This window comes from Hemicordylus capensis, chromosome 10 (assembly GCF_027244095.1).
Source record: "Hemicordylus capensis ecotype Gifberg chromosome 10, rHemCap1.1.pri, whole genome shotgun sequence".
Classification (NCBI taxonomy): Eukaryota; Metazoa; Chordata; class Lepidosauria; order Squamata; family Cordylidae; genus Hemicordylus; species Hemicordylus capensis.
In genome coordinates this window covers 6,651,889-6,673,088 of record NC_069666.1, presented here as the reverse complement: position 1 = coordinate 6,673,088, position 21,200 = coordinate 6,651,889, and the positions used below count along the sequence as shown (strand labels likewise).

Below are 21,200 nucleotides of genomic sequence, written 5' to 3'. Positions count from 1 at the left end.
TCTCCAGCCCAAGCAGGGGAAGTGTGCCTGTTGAAAGTTCTCCGGGTGCAGGGCCTGAGCAGCCTCTCCCTGCCATCTGCTTCCAGCTGCATGCAAGAAGAACTTTAACATCTCAGCCAGCAGTTTCTGTGGTTCGAATTGTGGATGTAGAGAAGAGAGGTTTCAACATCAGCTGGCCGAGTTGCCAACTCCCGACAGAGCAATGAGGCAGAACACCATTAACATAAAACGGGGTCAAAGAGTACCTCTCCTGGGCCTCTTCTGAACTCTCATAGAAGTAGTGGGGTTTGTGGGCTTTTAATGGTATTAGCCATGATGGATTGTCTTTAAGCGTCTGTGGTTTTGCATTGTGTCTCCTGATAGCTTCCTGTGATTGGGATAGTGCCATGCATGGGCCTGGTGAGCTGGCCAAGCATGGTGGGTAGCAGAATTGGCAGTTTCCTAGTGCCAGGCCCCTAAAGTTGCCAGCTGGATTCCTCTGCAATGCCTTTGCCCACCGTGTTGCAATGCCTTTGCCACTGTGCTGTTGGGTTGTTCCGTGGATTGTTGTCCAAATCGTTTTATGAAATCACATCATCAAAATCGGGGTCGGTCGGAGGAGTGACCACCCAGGGTCGGAGAGCCATGTGCATTCCCAATCGGCAGTTGTGTGTCTGCAAAGATCAAGGTAGGAGGAGGGAAGAGTGATCCTGTGGGAGTCAAGAGCTGGGTAGGACAATTTATTGGGGTGGAGCCATCATTGAGCGAACAGGTCGAAAGAACCCAGGCCACCATCCCTCAGGGGCTGTGCCTCCTACCCCAGACATGCCCCTGCATATGACATCAGACACGAGGGCGTGGCTAGATGTTCCCTGCGTATGACGTCAGATGCAGGGGCAGGCCTAGGGGGCCGTGGTGGCAGCAGAACCCGGGCCGCCACTGGCCTCTCTGCATCCCTGCAACTTATCATCCACCCTTGATAAAATGCAGGGGATAGAATGTGATTTCCCTGCACCTTGCCTACCTAGCTTCTGGTTTCCACACAATCACTCTCTCCTCCTCCTCCCTTGGCTTTTGCAAACACAAAGCCCCCGATCTCCTATCCTGACATGCTATTGTAGCTAAATCCTTAGAATGAGATTGGAGGAATAGGAATAGATCTTTTATCTAGCACAGTTTCTATTGTTTGTAATGCCTCACCCTGTGATATATTGGTGTACAGAGAGACTACATCAACAGTCACCCGGTTTACAGTGATTGGTTCAAAAACAGAGCCACAGCCTGATACTATAGGTCTACCAGGTACTGGCAAGCTGTTTTTATGTATTTTGGATAGAATATAGCAAACCAGTACACTTTGTTCAATTCCAATAAAATTTAATAAGTATTTTTAGAAATAGATCCCATATGTAGACCCTAATCTAATATTTCCAAGATCATAGTACTATTCGATTGGTGGGATCTCCAGAATTATATTTGTAATATAATGGATTGTTGAGTTGACACTCAACTTCCTTAATATAATAAGGAAGTATTAAGAATCACTATGGCTCCTCCTTTATCTGCAGGTTTTATAACTATATCCTGTTTTTGAAGATTATATAGAGCCTGATGTTCTGTTCAAGTCAAGTTGTGCCAAGTATCCAGATGTTTTCCCTCCAATTCTTGAATTTCCCTGGTTACTAGTTTCTGAAAAACTTTAGTATAAGGGTTACTAGAGGGGGGCAGGTGTTGAAAGTCGATTTAGGTTTGAAAATAGGTTCTTGAGCAGAAACAGAGAATGTATAATCCGTAAAGAAATCAGCCAGTCTGATTGTACAAAACGTGGCCTGCAATTCCACCATTGTGTTAAGAGTTATAAGTAACTAGGTGTAGAGATGAATGAAAGCTCCTTCTCTAGGATGTTAATCTTGGCTTGGGATAGCTGATATTTCGTTTATATATCATAGTAGCCTGTTTGTAGGTGTTCCTGAATTCCATTAACCTGCTCTGCCTGCCCATCCTCTGAAATTGGAATACCCTAAAGAAGGCCTAGCGAGATTCTCTCTCCCTCTCACAATGGAGTCTTTATCCACAATTGTGGAAGGCACAAGTTGAGGAGCCATATTGCTCCTGAGCTCATCCAGCTCAATACTTGAATCTGAGGTTAGACCAAAGGATACCGATTTTTGATCTAACTCTATTGTTCTTTTTGCTCCTCCATGAATAAACCTTGTTCTCATTATACAAACTCATATTGATGTTTTTCATTGTTACATGTCTTTCTTTTTAATATAAATTTCTCACATTGATGTGCTAAATGAGATTGTTTGTTAAATGTTTCTCTTTATCTTATTATTCTATGGTATTTGGAGATATTGTTTACTTCCACCCCAGCTAACCTGGCAAAGAAGAATCTTTTAATGTGGTGATTCTCTTTATTGAGCAGGGGGAGAGTAACTGGCCCTCTCCACTCCCAGCACAGCATCCCTCCAGTGACTGTTGCTGGTGTCTGTCTTGCATTTCTTTTCAGATTGTGAACCCTTTGGGGACAGGGAGCCATCTTATTTATTTATTATTTCTCTGTGTAAAGCGCCTTGAGCCATTTTTGGAAGAGCAGTATAGAAATTGAATATATAAAGAAATAAACAAACAAACATAAATTTATAGTTTTCCAAGTTCCAAGTATACTTTTAGAGCATAACTTGAGGTTATTATATGGTGCTGGGTTCTTTTGGGGTCCGTTTGCATACTTGGTTGAATGCACCCAGGTCCTCTTCAGCTTTTCAGCTAATCAGAGTGGCCGGAGCAGGAAGATCTTGCTATTGAGAGGCAAGGCAAACAGAGTGAATCACTATGTTGGTGCAGTGATAGTAGCAACTGCTCTCTGCTCAAAGACAGTGTGTGTGGGGGGGGGGGGCGTTATTTATTACTTTGAAACTTTATTTATTACTATTTTGGAATGTGCAATCTTTAATATTGGACTCCACAGTGATGGTGAGGAAGACTTTGTACTGGGCAGTGGTGGGTGGTCTGTTCCTCCTGCAAATCTCATAGTCAGGAAAACACCCTGGTCCCTGAACGTTTTTTGTGCTGCTCATAGGACTGACTCTCTGGCTCCCGCTCTCCCTATCACAGGGTTGTTGTGAGGATAAAAATAACCATGTACACTATTCTGAGCTCCTCAGAGGAAGAGCAGGATAGAAATGTAAATAATAAATAAATAATATAAATAAATATTTGCATTTCAGTGCTACGACATTGCATATGTGTGGCAAAAAAAGAGCTGTATTTTCCCACAGAAGAAAGCCCACTGCAGGCCGGGATGAGCTTTCTCTGCATTCTTTTACACCGTACTATGTATTTTGTACATAGTCCAGAAACTGTAGTTGGTATGGAATGCAGCAGCCAGATTGGTCTGTAGGTCATCCCTGTCTTATATCCTGTCTTACAAGAGCTTCACCGGCTGCCAATAAGTTTCCGGGCAAAATACAAGGTGCTGGTTATAACCTATAAAGCCCTAAACAGCTTAGGCCCTGGGTATTTGGAATGTGCTCGCTGCTGAAATAAGGGCCTCCCACCTCTTACAACTTTTTAAGAGGCAGTCAAGACACACTTTTTCACCCATGCTTTTAATTAGATACGGTTTTAATATTTCTAACATTGTTTTAAATTTAAAATTATTGTAACATGCCAACCTTTTTATATGTTTTGTAAACTACCCAGAGACTTTTGTTTGGGGCAGTATATGTTAGATAAATAAATATTAAACCTGAGGCCTCTTCAACTCAAGTTTCTCATGACATGCAAATGGGGCCTCTCTCTGTCTGTGTCCCGTGCAAAGCAAGGATGCGGCCGTTGACAAAAAGCTGAACAGCTACTTTAGCCGCTTTTTATACAGTGATCTTGATCTAATACATTTTGCTGAATGGGATCATAGGAAGCTGCCTGATACTGAGTCAGACTCTTGGTCCATCTAGCTCAGCATCGTCTATACTGACTGGCAGCGGCACTCCAAGGTTTCAGGAAGGAGTCTTTTCCCCAACCCTTCCTGGAGATGCAGTGAGTGAGCCTGAGACCTTCTGCATGCAAAGCAGATACTTACTTTGCCTCTGAGCTACAGTCGCATCCCCAAAGGTTGGTACAGAGAGAACTGAAACTCAAAAGATGAGATCCTGAAAGGCAACACTTACTTTACAGTAACCATCCCCAGGAGAACCTAGCATGTTCCACTTTGTGCCTTTCTTACCCAAAATACAGCGATGGATATCTTTGCTTTATTAGGCTCATCGCTCTGGCATGCGTCTGTAATATCATCTCCAATCTGAGCCATTACAGTCTCATTTCAGGCATCCAATCTGCCACTCCAGGAGATTTGCAAGCTGTTAGCTATCAGCCTGGATGGAAATGATAGTATCCATTGCATGAGAGCGTCCCGTATAGAGGTTCAGAGTCCTCTGCTCAGAGCAAATGCCTTTCTGTATTGCAAAGAACATGGGAGCCAGAGAGATGTACTTTCTCAGTCAGATGAGCCTAATTGAATCATGGCCATTTGCCGTCCTACAGAACAGATCCCTATCTGCTCATTTCTTCTTCATTTCCACTCAGTCCAAACATTATCCTTGTGGAGGGGGGTTCCTCTTGTGCACTCACGTTCTCCAGTTCTGAACTTATTTGTTCCATTGCTGAGTTGCATTTAGTCACAATTCAGCAAAGTGCATAAGCAATGCAGCTGTCAGTGCTAGGCTATCGGTAGGCTATAGGATGACATCATCACAAACGATGCTGTTGAGGTGTCCCTGTGTGTCACTCACTGCAACTGTACCCAATTTGGTTCAAATGGGTTAGGCAGTCCACAAATTAGTCTGCTTGTGCCTCAGATGTTTACATGGCCGCCATCTTGAAATGGCAACTTGCTGGCAACTCTAAGTCCTACATCATCTACAGTAGCTCCCTGGCCTCTCACTATGAAAATCCTGATTCAGCCCTGAACTTATCTGTGTGTCGGAGGAGCTGGTGAATGTGGTGAATTTCCGAAACAGCAGTTTTTCACAGCTGCCCTGTCATTTCCACTTCACTTTGAACTATGGGACTTAAAAGGGTGTCTAGAGGTGTGCTTGTTAGAGACTGGTCTTGGTTGATTCATGGAGCAGCTTAGGATATAGTGGATTACCCATGGATTTACAGGGGCAAAAACCTTTCACATGAAGGTTTTCTTTCATGCCTATTCTACAAGCAAGGAGAAAAAGTTCTTAAAGAGACAGCACGTTCTTTATAATGAGCTAATTCTATTATGCAGTACAGTTAGCATGAATAAGCTTGCCCTGTGTCTCCATCATGCATTAGGACTACAGCTTTGCATCTTGGCCTGGCCTACCTCTACTGGGGTAATAAGGTTTTCTCACGACCCTAAGCAGGATCAGAGGAGTGCCCAGCCAGAGTGGGAGAGAAACACTACTGTTCGTTCAGTGGCCATGTGTTTGCAAAGATTAAAGTGGGAAGAGGGGAGAGAAATCTTGTAGGGGCTGGGAGCCTGGCGGGATGGCTTTTTGCCCACCCTCAATAAAATGCTAGGGACATGATGTGAGTTGGTTGGGCCCGTCCTAAAGAAGCTACCCATTCTAGCTACATAGTTGCAGAGTTTAGTTGCTGCAGCTAATTAGAGAAGACACGTGGAGATTCTTGTAGAATAAATAGAAAGTATTTATTGGTGAAGTACACCTTTGGATAGGAGAGACCTAACCCTAATCTATAGAACTACATAATGAACAGGGAGTGGGGGAGAGAGATGTTTCCATCTGCTCTCTAAGAGGAAAGGAAGGGATCAGGGGGCAGAGCCACCATTGGGCGAATGGGTTCAAAGAACCTGGGCCGTGCCCTATCAGGGGCCATGAGCACAGCCCCAGACACGCCACCCGCGTCTGATGTCAGGCGTTATTTCAGTCCATCAGACGTGGGGGCATGGTCTCCCTTACAAATGGGGCCGCGTGGCCCCATTTTGCACGCAGATCAGCCCACGCTGCTTTGAGCAGCACGGGGTGGAACGACTCTCCCTGATTTAAAGGCAGGGAGAGCCGCTCCTGGTCCCACTGCCAACGCAGCAGGGGCAATCGATCTCCTTACCAAACGGGGCTGTGCAGCCACGTTTAGGAGAGAGATCGGCCCACACTGCATTGGTTTTTTAAAAGGGATTAGGCAAATTCATGGAGGATAGGGGTATCAACAGCTACTAGTTTCAGTAGCTATTTACTTTCACCAGGATCAAAGGGGGCATGCAGATGCTAGGAAGTACCAAGGGAGGGGACGGATGCTCTCTTTCCCTGTTTGCAGACTTCCTGATTGCACCTGGCAGGATGCTGGACTGGATGGGCCTTGACTTGCTCCAGCTGGGATCTTCATACGTTCTTATTAACTAGTTGTACAGTTCTTAAAATCTAGAGATGTGCACGAAACACATTTTTCAATTTGTTTCTAACTCAAATTGAATTCTGAACATTCATTTTGAACTGAATTCGAAGCTGGTCCAAAAATTCGATCTGACTTCGAATCTGATTTGAATTGATTCTATCCTGTTTTGGTGCCTTTTGTAACCAAGCAGGAGGCATGAATGGTTTTTAAAAGGTGCCAAACAGCTCTCAAATCTAATTCAAATCAAATTTTGAAAACTGATGTAGATTTAAATCAAATTGCCCTTTTAAGGATTCGGATTCGAATCAAATTAATTTGAATCTATTAAAATGGAGGAGGGGGTGGTTAAAGCCCTCAAATACAATCACATCCATAACTGAGAAGGCTGAGAACATATTTAAATATACATTTGCAGTTTTGCAAGCAAAACAATAAGGGTGCTTGGGGGTTTCTCTTTTTAACTGCAAACATCAGTATTCCTGCAAACCTTATAGTGTACAAAATGTTGAAGCCTCCTATTGCAGCCCTGGTTGTGCCTGTACTTTTCTTGCCTGATTATATCTGGCACTGTAGCACAAAAGCACAGGGGGTCTGCAAGCAACATGTGCCATCTGCATCCCTCCGGATGTTTCAAGGGGCCGGCTACAGTGCTCAGAGCCTCTTAGTCACTCCTTGCTGCCGGCGTCAGAAGCCTGGCCTTGTACTGGATGCCTTTAATAATCCTCTGCTGTAGGTGACTGTGCTCGTTTCCTGTTTCCTCTGCTGCCTAGTGACGGCCTTGAAATAAGGCAAATGCAGGCTGCAGCTATAATCCTGCAGTCATCTGTCATGTGTGCTGGCGACTTCTCTGCGAGACAAGGAACTGAAAAACCAACCCACGCTGAGCCAGAACTGCTTTGGGACCTTGCCGGGAGGGTTTGTCCTCTTGCAGTGCTTGGTTTCAAACTAGAGGTTGGCAACCAGAAGCCCCTGGTGTCTAATCTGGCCCCCTGAGAAGTGATGTCTGTCTGGCCTTTCCATTGCTGGGGCAAGAGAGGTGCCTGGAAGGTTGGGGGCTTTGGCAATGGAAGTTTGCAAGATCTGCCCTCCTGGTGGGAGGACCACACTATGGCAGTCTACACGATCAACCTTAGGGTAGGAGAAGCCTCCTGCCCGAATTCGGGAACTCTTCATACTCCCAGTTTTCAATTGTGTGTCAGTTAAAAACAAGGTTGGAGAGGCAGGGAGCTTGATCAGCTAGGTAGGATTTGCTCAGCCTGCCCAGATTCCATCCCCTTCAGAACAAGGTAGGAGGGGGAGTTGATCATGAGAGCTTCCCTATGAGCGGTTTCTTTTAAGCTTTGCTCTGCAGCTTCACACGTGCTTTGTTCTTTGCTAAATAACTTGCACACGAAGCTGATCAGGATTGGTCTGCCAGATGCATCCTATTTCACAAAGGAAAACAAGGCTGGCATCTGACTGGCTGCTGTGGAAAACAGGATGCTGGCCTGGATGGGCCTTTGGTCTGATCCCCTGGGGTTCTTCTATTCCTAGCTGTGACAGCTAAATAGAACCTCCATGGTCAAGGGTAGTGTACCTCTGAATGTCAAATGCTGGGAAGCAACGGCAGGAGAGGGATATTTGTCTACATGTTTCACTTGTGAGCTTCTCAGAAGCATGTGGTTGGCCATCGTGGGAAACAGGATGCTGGCGTAGATTAAGACCTTTGGTCTAATTCAGCAGGCTCTTCTTACACTTTTAGGCATCACAAGCGTTTTGGATAAATACGGTATGCTTTTTTAAAAAAAATAAAAAGCATCTTCTAGTTCGCAAAATTTGAAATCAGCCCCTTTCCTTTTACAGTAAATACAGTACATCTAACATGAAGGAAAGCAACCTCATGCTTATTCTGCTCACTTCCTTTTGCACTGGGTTTCCTGTGCGACAGCCCTTTGGTAACTAGGTCCTCTTTACATCTCCTCCAGCACCGTTACCATACCGCTTAGCGAGGTCTGTGCCGGCACACGACATAACAGATGCTCAACTCTGTTTTATTTGTGATTGTGTTAAAGGACATTGTTATGCAGCACTGAATGGGGAGAACTTCCATGCGATCAGGCAACCTAGCTGATCATGCGGTGCAGGCAGGGTCAGCTGGGATCCCTGACTGGTACTGGTGCAGCACAGTGGCTGAGAGACTGAATGTAAAAATGGGAAGTCCCTGGCTAAGTTCTCGCCTTTGCCAAGAGCTCCCGAGGTGGTGTTAAGCAAACCACACTTTGCAGTAAGAGGAGGAGAGCTGGTCTTGTGGTAGCAAGCATGACTTGTCCCCTGTGCTAAGCAGCATCCGCCCTGGTCGCATCTGAATGGGAGATAAATGTGTGAGCACTGTAAGATAATCCCCTTAGGGGGCTGGGCTGCTCTGGGAAGGGCATCTGCATGCAGAAGGTTCCAAGTTCCCTCCCTGGCATCTCTAAGATAGGGATCTGGGATACTCCTGCCTGCAACCTGGGAGAAGCCACTGCCAGTCTGTGTAGTAGACCATACTGAGCTAGATGGACAAATGGTCTGACTCAGTATATGGCAGCTTCCTATATTCCTATGATAATCATACTCATTTAACCTTACAGCTGGGGTTCTCAAACTCTAATTTCTGTAAGACTACTCAGGAGTAATGCAGTCTAGACATCAGCCACTGTGTTTATGACTCTGTCTTATTTAACGATCAGTACAAGCAACAACTTTGATGCCAAACCGGAATCAATCAAGGGAAGGGAAATTAATTATGAAGGGGATCGAGAGGAAATGGGTCTCATCACAGATTCAGAAATGCAATTAGTACCAGCAACAAGTTTGAAGGCTTAATTATTCCTTCTTCTGGAAGTGTCACCCTTAGAGCTACAACAAAGCCAGCCTTGCTTAAAAGAGCCATAGAACCAGGTGGGGTGGGTGTATTTAAAGCATCCGTGGATGAGTTTCCTTCTTAATTAATAATATGCAGATCAGGTGCAGAATGCACATTTTAAAACAGGATCAACCAAAATGATGCATGGTCTCTGATCGAAATTGGTTGTCGCAGCATTGCAAGACATTTGTGCTGCTATCTATAAGATTATAAGTGCATATACTGGGTCAGGTTAATTAAAAGATGCATAACGAACTTACAGAATTAGCAGCCACAAGATATGTGTTAACCACTTCCTGAAATGGCTTTCAACAGGCAGCAGGCTAATTCCTGGAGGAGAATTCAATCATTGGCTATTAGTCGTGATGGTTATACGGAACCTCCAGCTTCAGAGGCAGCATACCTCTGAACAACAGTTACTGGGGGAGGGGCATCAAAAAAAGGCTACTGCATTCATGCCCTGCTTGTGGTCTTCTCAGAGGCATCTGGTGGCAGCAGGATGTTGGTTTTGGGTGAAACTTCATCTTACTCTTGGGTCATGGACCACCAGTACTTTGTACTACAATCAAGGGTCCTCAAACTTGAGTCCCCAGATGGTGGTGGACCAGAACTCCCATCATCCTCAGCCACAATGCAGAAAGTCTGAGGGTGATGGGAGTTGTAGTCCAACAACATCTGGGACCAAGTGTAAGAAGCTTGTGCTACATGTTTAGCCTCTGTTAAAGTCAGATAAATCCTGTATTAAAATCCAAGACCACTAGAGGGCACTCAAAGGCTTCATATTTCTTGTCTCGTTCGCAACTACAGAATTTTACTCGTAATTTGGCAATCTGTAACTGTCCTACAGTGCAAAGACATCCCAAAGGTTTTTCTACAGAGTCAAGAAATATGCCCCCATCACCCCAAGCAAACCAATCCACTTTAGCTTCTATAGGAAGATTTCCCAGGGATTTGCAGAGGGGAAGAGGAGGTCAATGATACACGTATTGCTATTCTTTCCCAAGCCCTATTCACATGTTCAGTTCAACACATATGTACAATTTGTGTACAGTGTATGCACATACAATTGTACACACATTGTGTTCCTGAACAATGGCACACCTCCTATCTGTCACTTGCATTTGAGTAGCCTTATACCCAGGTCCCCTTGAAAATGAATGCATGTATGATCATTCACACAAAAACATGTATATGTGTACAGCTGTATGCTGTACAGCTTAATGTCTGAATAGAGATACAGTCGTAGCCTTATGAAATAAAGTTCTGTGTATTACCAGTAGGGCAGTGCTTCCTTCCCCAGATAACTTTAAGCATGTTAAGGCCAGCTGCCATTAAAGGCACAGAACATTAAAAATAAGTGGCAACCTAAAGGAATTGCTTTCTTGCAGAGGATCCAAAGAAAATACCGATTGATTGATTGATTAAGTACCGTCAAGTTGGTGTCGACTCTTAGCAACCACATGGATAGATTCTCTCCATGATGATGGCCATCCTCGTTGATCCTCTTTCCTTCGACTTTTCCCAGCATTATGGACTTTTCAAACCTGTTTAAAACAAATGGATCATAGAACAAATCAATCTTGAATTTTCAGTCGAGGCACAAATGACCATGCTTAAACTATCATACTTCAGACACATTATGCGAAGACCCAGCTCCTTTGAGAAGTCCATAATGCTGGGGAAAGTTGAAGAAAATACTACATAGCCAATATTTTGGTTTGCAAAATCAGAGAACATAACCCATATTGTTGTTTACTCATTTCATTGATATCTCACCCTTCCTCTGAGGAAGGCAGTACATATGGTTCTTCTGCCCACCTCCGCCATTGTATCCTCACAACAACCCTGTGAGGTAGGTCAGGTTGAGAGATCATAACAGGCCCGAGATCACCCTGCAAGCTCCATGGGTGAGGGGGACCTCCCCAATCTGATTCTCTAACCACACCACCACACCAGACTCTTATGTAAACTCTTAAAAAAAAAAAAAAAAACCACCTATTAAACTGAACTCAGTAGTGGTGTTGATTCTTCACTGTCATTTTTAGCAACCCAAGCTTTCTTAACAGGGATGAAAAGCTCCTGCAGGGTTGTAGCTTCATATTTCAGTGGGGATGGCAAACGTCTTTCATAGAGTATAATTAGAAGGGAATTGGAAACCTTCTAGGCTAACCCTCCTCCTCAATGCAGGAGTCACCTATAGCATTGCAGGCAGATTTGAAACCTCCAGTGAAGGAGAGCACAAGGTAGTCCGTTCCATGGCCAAACAGCTCTTGCAGTTAGGAAATTCTTCCTAATGTCTAGTCTAAATCCAGTACCTTGCTATTCTTGAGGTGCTAGTCCCCAAGAGCAACAGAGAAGTCTGCTCCTTCTTCTGTGTGGCAGCCCTTCAGGTATCTGAAGGTGGCTATCATATCTCCCCTTGGTTTTCGCTTCTCCAGGGAGTTATTCACACCTGGCTTCATGCTGCGGGGTAAATGTTGAGCAAAGCCACTGTGAATCACACGTGCGGCATTGGCATTTTGTTTTGAAACCCGAGTTCAAATCCCCATTCAGCCATGAGACTTGCTGGGTGACTCTGGGCCAGTCACTTCTCTCTCAGCCTAACCTACTTCACAGGGTTGTTGTGAGGAGAAACTTAAATATGTATTACACCACTCTGGGCTCCTTGGAGGAAAAGCAGGATATAAATGTAATAATAATAATAATAATAATAATAATAATAATATTGACAATAAAATTCAGCCATCCCAGGTCCTTGGGAAGGACTCGATGTCTGGATAAAACAAACCAGTCAATAACACCTGTCTGACTGTGTAAATAAATAAATAAATAAATAAATAATGCCTATGTTTTTTTCCTTCTAGCCAATGGTGGGGTGAGCTTTCTAAAGAGCCATATCCATTTCTAAATGAGAGGAGATCTGGTCTTGTGTTAGCAAGCATGACTTGTCCCCATAGCTAAGCAGGGTCTGCCCTGGTTGCATCTGAATGGGACACTAGAAGTGTGAGCACTGCAAGATATTCCCCTCAGGGGATAAAGCTGCTCTGGGAAGAGCAGAAGGTTTCAAGTTCCCTCCCTGGCTTCTCCAAGATAGGGCTGATGAGAGAGATTCCTGCCTGCAACCTTGGAGAAGCCCTTGCCAGTCTGTGAAGACAATACTGAGCTAGATAGACCAATGGTCTGACTCAGTATATGGCAGGTTCCTATGTTCCTAAAGAAAGTATCCCTCTTATCATGCTAATGATTCTACGTCAATGCCTCTCCATATTTGCTCCAGCGTTTTCAGAAAAAGTAGCTTAAAACCAGCATTTTAAAAACCTGGAAATACACCAAGATAAGCTAGAATTTGCAAGACAAAGCCTGATTTGTGTGTGGAGTGAGTCTAAGGATCTTGAAGGGACTTTGGGGTAACTTTGGCTGGTGTGTGCAAGCACACACTCTCTTCCAAAAGAGATTCAGGGTAACAGCCCTGTCTGTAAAGCCTTCAGGCTAAGCATACCCAGTGACTTCAACTACTCTTCACAGGACACTGAAATTCCCTTCAGTAGAGAGGGAACTAGATTCCCAGCAATCCTGAAAGCCTGCTCTTGCATATAGTCAAGATTAAATGGTTTTAAAAAAACAAAACAGTGCATTTAAATGATTTAGTGTTATCAGCACCATCACTCCTTTATTTTATCAGCAAAGACTTTGGCATGCACACCAATCCAGGACATAAAGCTCACTTAATTGTCTCTGACTATAATCACTTGGTGTATAAAACCTGTGAGCTGGATAGAAGGCTAGATGGCCCTGTAGGACTGGTTGCACACGAAAACATCTAGTTACATTTTCCAATGTAACTGCTGCCTACTGAGTCAAACTATTGATCCATCTAGCTCAGTATTGTCTGCTCTGACTGGCAGCAGCTCTCCAGGGTTTCCAGTGAGAATTTTACCTAGAGAAGCCAGGCTTAGCGGGGAAACGACTGGACTAGCAAGCCAGAGGTTGCCAGTTCAAATCCCCACTGGTATGTTTCCCAGACTATGGGAAACTCTTATATCGGGCAGCAGCAATATAGGAAAATGCTGAAAGGCATCCTCTCATACTGAGTGGGAGATGGCAATGGTAAACCCCTCCTGTATCCTACCAAAGAAAACCACATGGCTCTGTGGTCACCAGGAGTTGACACCGACTGCACACTTTACCTTACATGCAAAGCAGATGCTCTACCACTAAGAGTATCCCCATGTGGCCTAAAAACACATGGGGAGAAATGGGAGAGACCTGCCTGCTCAAAATGGCGCCCATGGATCCTTGATGGAAGGAACCTGGAGTGCAGAGAGAAAAGGACAGGTGTTCTGTGATTGTGTAAGAAAGCCTTTAAGCCACTTGCCTAAGCTTTCTTCAGCCCTCCAAATGTGATTATTCCACGCCAAATGACTCAGACTTTCTCCTGGCAGCGACTACATGGAACATCTTCTCCAAGCCATTGTCCTGGAACCCTTCTTTGCGACGAAAGACAGCCAGTTTTGACAAATGGATCTCGTTGTGCAGCAGCCTCCAACTCCACTTGGCTTGTCTGCAGACGCGGCGAAAGCAAGAAATCCAAGTCTGGCTGCCAGATTGCCATTAGCCAAGAAATGGGATATGACAACACCTTTGGACATTCAGCAGTGGTTTGGGATGCTTTGATTATGGAAAAACCAGCAAGCCAAGTGAGGATAAATTTGCATTAGGCTAGAAAGGGGTGGGAGCAGAAAACCATAGCTTGTTCTCCATTTTTCGTTTTAGCAAAGAGACATCACCGCTCAGAGAAATGCCAGCCTACATATCAATATTGATGGGAAAGAATTGTGGGTAAAATATGGACGGTTACAGATGGTTGTTTTACCACACATGATGCACCCATACAGACAAGCGTTTTAACAGACATTTTACCACACATTTAAACATACATTGGCAGCTGGTATGTGGTAAAATATCCCTTCCCACTTAGCAAGAAAAATACAGACAACCAAGCTATCCCAGAGTGTAAGAGCTTATCCTAGAGCAATTTGGTCATCTGTGTGGTGACCACACATTTTACCACACACCTGCACCTGATGTGTGGTGAAAATTCTCCACAGAAAAGTGTTACACAGGGTGGTTAGAAGCTAATTTCATCACAATTTACCACACATACCTGCACCTGTTGTGTGGTAATTGTTGCCTTGCCACAGCCAGATGATACCCAGGGTGGCGAGAGACTCATAGGAACATAGGAAAGGGAGGGAACTTGAAACCTTCTGCTCTTCCCAGAGCGGCTTCATCCCCTGAGGGGAATATCTCACAGTGCTCACACATCAAGTCTCCCTTTCATTTCATCATTTCATCTGGTTTTATCGCACAACTTTACCTTTCTCCTCACCACAGCAGGATGATACGTAGGGTGGTTAGAAGATCATTGCATTGAATTTTATCACACACCTGCAGCTAATGTGTAGGTAAAGTTTCCCTTACCACAGCAGGATTGTGCACAGCATGGTTTGTGAATCATTCATTTTATTTATTTATTTTATTCATCATATTTGTATACTGCCCCAAATGGGTGGCATACAAACAACATAAAACAAATACAAACTCTGGGCAGTTTACAACATAAAGCAAAAATCAAAACAGTTTAAAACCACAATTCTAATTTAAAAGGCTTGGGTGAATAAAGGCATCTTTAAAGACTTTTTTAAAGCTCTCAGAGATGGGGAGCCTCTGATTCCAGTAGGGAGCTTATTCCGAAGTATTATGGGGGTGGCAACAGAGAAGGCTCATAAAAAATTTCATTGCATTTTACCACACACCTGCACCTGAGGTGTGCTAACATTCTCCCTTACCACAGCAAAATGACACATAGCGTGGTTAGAGGCTCATGATTCAGTCATGTTTTACCTCACATCTACACCTGATGTGTGGTCATTTCTGTCTCACCACAGCAAGAGGATACACGGTTAGAGGCTAATTCCATCATGTTTTACCTCAAGAGCTGACATTTTACCACACATTTTAACATACATTGGCAGCTGGTATGTGGTAAAATATCCCTTATCACTTAGCAAGAAAAATACAGACAACCAAGCTATCCCAGAGTGTAAGAGCTTATCCTAGAGCAATTTGGTCATCTGTGTGGTGACCACACATTTTACCACACACCTGCAGCTGATGTGTGGTGAAAATTCTCCACAGGAAAGTGTTACACAGGGTGGTTAGAAGCTAATTTCATCACAATTTACCACACATACCTGCACCTGTTGTGTGGTAATTGTTGCCTTACCACAGCCAGATGATACCCAGGGTGGTGAGAGACTCGTTTCATCTGGTTTTATCGCACAACTTTACCTTTCTCCTCACCACAGCAGGATGATATGTAGGGTGGTTAGAGGATCATTGCATTGAATTATATCACACACTTGCAGCTAATGTGTAGGTAAAGTTTCCCTTACCACAGCAGGATGGTGCACAGCATGGTTTGTGAATAATTCATTTTATTTATTTATTTTATTCATCATATTTGTATACTGCCCCAAATGGGTGGCATAGAAACAACATAAAACAAATACAAACTCTGGGCGGTTTACAACATAAAGCAAAAATCAAAACAGTTTAAAACCACAATTCTAATTTAAAAGGCTTGGGTGAGTAAAGGCATCTTTAAAGACTTTTTTAAAGCTCTCAGAGATGGGGAGCCTCTGATTCCAGCAGGGAGCTTATTCCAAAGTATTATGGGGGTGGCAACAGAGAAGGCTCGTAAAACATTTCATTGCATTTTACCACACACCTGCACCTGAGGTGTACTAACATTCTCCCTCACAGCAAAATGACACATAGCGTGGTTAGAGGCTCATGATTCAGTCATGTTTTACCTCACATCTACACCTGATGTGTGGTCATTTCTGTCTCACCACAGCAAGAGGATACACAGTTAGAGGCTAATTCCATCATGTTTTACCTCAAGAGCTGAGGGCATGCCCTCTCTCCTGCTGTTACTCCCCTGCAACTGGTACTCAGAGGCATCCTGCCTTTGAGGCTAGAGGTGGCCTGCAGCCCTCTGACTAGTAGCCATTGATAGACCTCTCCTCCATGAAGTTATCCAAACCCCTTTTAAAGCCATCCAAACTAGTAGCCAATACCACATCTTGCGGCAGAGAATTCTACAAGTTGATTATGCATTGTGTGAAAAAGTACTTCAGTTGGTTGGACCTAAATTTCTTGGCAATCAATTTCATGGGATGACCCTGGTTATGTGTAAGAGAGAAATTTCTCTTTCTCTACACCATGCATGATTTTATAGATCTCTCTATCATGTCTCTCTCACAGTCGTCTTTTTTCCAAACTAAAAAGCCCCAAGTGTTGTAGGCTTGCCTCATAAGGAAGGTGCTTTAGTCAGGGGTCCCCAACCTTGAGTCTCCAGAGGCTGTTGGACTACAACTCCCATCATCCCCAGCTACAAATACCAAAGGCCTTTGTAGCTGGGAATGATGGGAGTTGTAGTCAAAAAAACATCTGGAGACTCAAGGTTGGGGACCCCTGCTTTAGATAATCTTGGTTGCCCTCTTCTGTACCTTTCCCAGTTCTAGAATGTCTATTTTTAAGACCAGAATTGTACGCAGTAATCCAGGTGTGGCCTCTTAGGAGGCTATGGGGGGCCATGATTTGGCTATTGTTAGGGAACAGGGCTTGAAGGTTGTATCAAGGATCCCCTAATCTCCCCTCATAATTCAAGATGATTCAGAGGCGTGTGAGTCAGCTGAACAGGTTGGTTATCCTGCTGTGCAGATGTAGAGGTCTGACTCTGGGAGTTTCTTTCCTTTTGTGTTTGAGGGCAGTTTAATTCCTTTATTTTTAAGTAATGTTATTGCATGAAACAGCAACATGATATCTACTCAGAGACCTTGGCTATTTAGGAATGGCTGTGGCCTTGTACAGTTCCATCAACCTAATTGGGGCCTGCACAAGTTATGTCTAATGCATATATAATAATAATTTCCCTACGTGGGGCAAGGTTCATGTGGTAAATAACTTGGCTTAAATGGGATCTCCTTCAGCATGGAAATGGCCCCGCTTGATGCAAGAGATGGCCGGATAGGGGAAATTCACTCTTATCTCTCTGTTGTTTAGTTCCACTGAAGTATTTCCTAAGACTTACATTTTTTAAGTAGCACAATCTCATTAAAAGATGCAATTTCCTGAATTCCTGATACCATCTCAAGGATTAGAAACAAGCCAGGATATTTTTTTTTAAAATTGTTCTCCTCTCTTCAAGCAGCTTTTGCTCTTACTTGTATGTTTCTCCACCCCCATCCTGTCTGTAAATCTTGTTTTTCACCGTAATTTTCCCCCAAGTTATCAGCTTTAACCATTTCTCTCTGCAAATGTCTTCATTTGCAATGATTATTGAAAGACAAGAGTGTGGACACCCAAATCATTTCCAGGACTCTAGTTGGTACATAAGCTAGCTGGAGTAGTCAGCACCATCCAGGGGGACGGGGAACAAATGCTCATTGTGATTTCTGACAAGGTCTACGCGGGAGGAGGCAATGGTAAACCCCTCCTTTATTCTACCAAAGACAACCAGAGGGCTCTGTGGTCGAAATTGACTTGACGGCACACTTTACCTTTACCCCCCTAGAGATGGAAAAGAGGTGACAGCATTGCAAAACCTTCTGCTTCCAGTGCATTCTCATGCTTTTATTGTCCGGACCATCCGGCCTGTAGCGGCTACATTTGCAATGGTGTTTAACATTTTTTGAAAAGCTTTAAACACACACACACAAACACACTAAGATATAATTTTACCGGTGTTGTCAGAGGAATAGAAATGAACATTGGCAGGAATGTCCCCCAAGATTACTCCATGAAGAGAGTGCAATAATTGGTTCATTATTACCTTAACCCTGACCTTAACCCTAACTCTTTACTCTGTGCAAAGATGACTGCAATATTACCATAATTCTTTGTGGGGTGGGGATAAAGAAAAGGGGATGACACAGAGAAAGCTGTATATGAAGCAATGCCATCATCTATTTTTCATCTCTAAGGAGGTAAGTGTTGCCAGAAATCACTATGAGCACTCATCCCCTGAGATGATACCAATGGTGAAAGTTTGTGGTCCTGGCCTACTGAATATCTGGGGTTCCTTGGGCAAGGTTCCCTCAGTAGGCCCCTTAAAATATGGCGGGTGGATCGTCCTCACTGTGCCAGTCAAGGAAAGACAAGGGAGCAGGCAGTGGTGCAGTTTTCCCCATCACTACATTTCATCATGTTTTAGTGATGGAGAGCAAGTCCTGTGGTAGCAAGCATGACTTGTCCCCTTAGCTAAGCAGGGCCCACCCTGGTTGCATATGAATGGGAGACTACATGTGTGAGCACTATAAGATGTTCCCCTTAGGGGATGGGGCCGCTCTGGGAAGAACAAATACAGGTTTCCAAGTTCCCTCTCTAGCAGCATCTCCAAGATAGGGCTGAGAAAGACTCCTGCCTGCTGCCACCCTGGAGAAGCTGCTGCCAGTCTAGACAATCCTGAGCTAGATGGACCAAGGGTCTGACTCAGTATATGGCAGCTTCCTATGTTCCTAATACACAGTGTTTTTCCTAATAGGAACTTCCTATGTTCCAGGTGAGGCATTTTCTATTGTTCATCCGCAGCACCTGGCATTCAGAAGTATACTTCCTCTGCACACAGATGCTCCATTCAGCAGTCCCAAGAGCTATCGGCCGATGCAGAAAGCATCCGACTGAAAATACACTGGGGTATCCTTGTGAGACTGCCAGTGCCTGTCAGACGTCTCTTCGGCGCGCTGCTGAGAGGACTGTAAATGTGTCATTGAGAAACGGGTGGCTTTTTAAAGCCAGGAATCTTTTCTACCTGGAGGATAACAGGTGTGCAGGTGTCGAGCCCTTCCATCTGCTTGTTAGAGTGCCTGCTTCCTTCCTGGCAGCTGAGGTAGCTCTCCGAGGGATTTCTGAACAGGAATAAAGCCAGGCGTCCTTGGAAGTGGGTCCCAGTAATTACAGCTGTCTGTCTTGGCGGGTACTTTCAAGTTTCCTTAAACCTGCAGTGTGTCTCCTGCTCCCTCCCTTGGATCTGTAACACAATAAAAAGAAATCTGAAGGCACCATATGCCAGGCGCTCCTTTGGGGGACGCGTGCATCGCTACAACGCGGGTGTCTTCTTTCATCTGCTGTGTCCTTGGTTGGCTTTACAGGCTCTTTGTGACGGATCCAGAACAGGCAAACTCCTCACCTGCAACTCGCCCACCCCTTCCCATTTACCTCTGCCATACCAGGGATTCCCAACCCTGGACCCCCCAGATCTTGTTGGACTACAACTCCCATCATCCCCCCCAGTCACAATGTGGCCAATTTTGAGTCTACGGGTGTTGTTGGACTACAACTCCCATCATCCCCAGTCACAATGGCCTTTGGACTTTAACCCAATGTGGCCAAACTTGGGTTCGCAGATGTTGTTGGACTACAGTTACCATACTGCTCCTCCTCAGTCACAATGGCCAAATGCCATTGTGGCTGGGGATGATGGGAGTTGTAGTCCATTATTTTTATTTATTTGTTTGTTTGTTTGTTTTTACATTTTCTATCCCGCTCTTTCTCCAAGGAGCCCAGAGTGGTGTACTACATACTTCGGTTTCTCCTCACAACAGCCCTGTGAAGTAGGTTAGGCTGAGAGAGAAGTGACTGGCCCAGAGTCACCTAGCTAGTTTCATGGCTGAATGGGAATTTGAACTCAGGTCTCCCCGGTCTTAATCCAGCACTCTAGCCACTACACCACGCTAGCTCTGGGTACCCAAGGTTGGGAACCTCTGTACACTCCTCTTGTGTACAATGGGTCAGTCTCAAAGGCTTTCTTGGGAAGTAACGCAGAGGGTCATCCTATGCTTTCAACATGTACAAGATCCTTGCTAGTGCTACTCCAGTCTTTTGGCTACTTTTAATTCATATATGAGTCTCTGGCTTCCTCTTATTGAAGCCTGGTTACCATAGGAACATAGATGCTGCAAATCAGGCAGATAGGCAGGCTTTACATATGCAGATGTTGTTGGAGTATGCCTGGAAGCTTAAGGATAGAGACTGAAGGTTCGATGTAATCTGAGCCCTTTGTGTCTGAGCTGATTCCATGAGGCTGCATTTTTCTTCATCACAGGGAGAAAGTAATGATTTCTAATTTAAACTTCCACAGTCTCTTAAATGTTCGGGGGGGGGGGACATGAGGTGGTGAAGGCAGTCACAAAGACAAGTTCATTATAAAAAATCAGCAAATATTTGGGTCAGCAGCAGGTTCAGGTTAAGCGTTCTGTTTTGACTAATCAATCTTGCTAAATGCCCACTGTCAAACTAAATGATGATGATGATGATGATGATGATGATGATAGGAGTTCCTCGCCTCCTCCTGGGATGTGATTGGTTGGAGGAAAAACCCGGAGCAAGCTATGGGAACGCACACAGGAAAAAGATCCTCAGGGAATGTGGACAGGAACCCACCCAATGTGAACGGCCCATCTAATTACCCGAATTAAACAGCTGTGAATCTGCTGTGAAGCAGATTCGCGCTTTGGATACCCAGCAGCATGTAGCTATGTCTGGATAATTCCCAGGAATATGGCATTCCCAAGAGGCAAAATTGGGAATAACATAGTGATTTACCAAGGGCATATTCTGGAAAATAAGAACTGTCCCTGGTAAATCGGTACAGTTGGAGCCGATGAAATCATGTTTTAACACTGGTATTTTTTATTTCTCTGCAATCTTAAAATATATTAACTCTCTACTAAATGCTTAGAAATTCTTCAGAATTCCTCATTTTGGTGTAGAGTGTAATTATTTCTAACAAGGACTAATCAGTCTTTTTTCATAGGAACACATTAACTTCCCTGTCTCTCTCCCTCTCTAAAGCAGAAATGGCCATATAATTTATCAAGAGCTT

The 21,200-nt window shown here is 44.3% G+C and overlaps 2 protein-coding genes across 17 annotated transcripts in view; one reads left to right on the top strand and one right to left on the bottom strand.

The window, feature by feature from the left end:
* The window catches only part of PLEKHO2 (pleckstrin homology domain containing O2), a 57,331-nt gene extending 40,592 nt beyond the window's left edge, over window positions 1–16,739 (bottom strand). The window contains exons 1-2 of one of the 4 annotated variants that reach the window (XM_053271795.1): window positions 16,212–16,739; window positions 10,680–10,794 (exon numbers count right to left, since the gene is read on the bottom strand). In XM_053271795.1, the coding sequence (XP_053127770.1) occupies window positions 10,680–10,794; window positions 16,212–16,276 (180 nt within the window). In that variant the 5' untranslated portion in view covers window positions 16,277–16,739. Of the gene's footprint in view, window positions 1–10,679; window positions 10,795–13,625; window positions 14,580–15,504; window positions 15,594–16,211 lie in introns of those variants that run through there. The other 3 variants (XM_053271794.1, XM_053271796.1, XM_053271797.1) reach the window with 3 other exon arrangements.
* PCSK6 (proprotein convertase subtilisin/kexin type 6) overlaps window positions 13,514–21,200 on the top strand; it is a 107,732-nt gene continuing 100,045 nt past the window's right edge. For 3 of the 13 annotated variants that reach the window (XM_053271790.1, XM_053271786.1, XM_053271776.1), the window contains exon 1: window positions 15,548–15,729. The gene's annotated coding sequence lies outside the window, so the exon portion shown is untranslated. Of the gene's footprint in view, window positions 13,948–14,530; window positions 14,712–14,738; window positions 14,756–14,941; window positions 15,289–15,547; window positions 15,730–16,888; window positions 17,018–17,784; window positions 17,803–19,009; window positions 19,142–21,200 lie in introns of those variants that run through there. The other 10 variants (XM_053271788.1, XM_053271783.1, XM_053271787.1 and 7 more) reach the window with 8 other exon arrangements.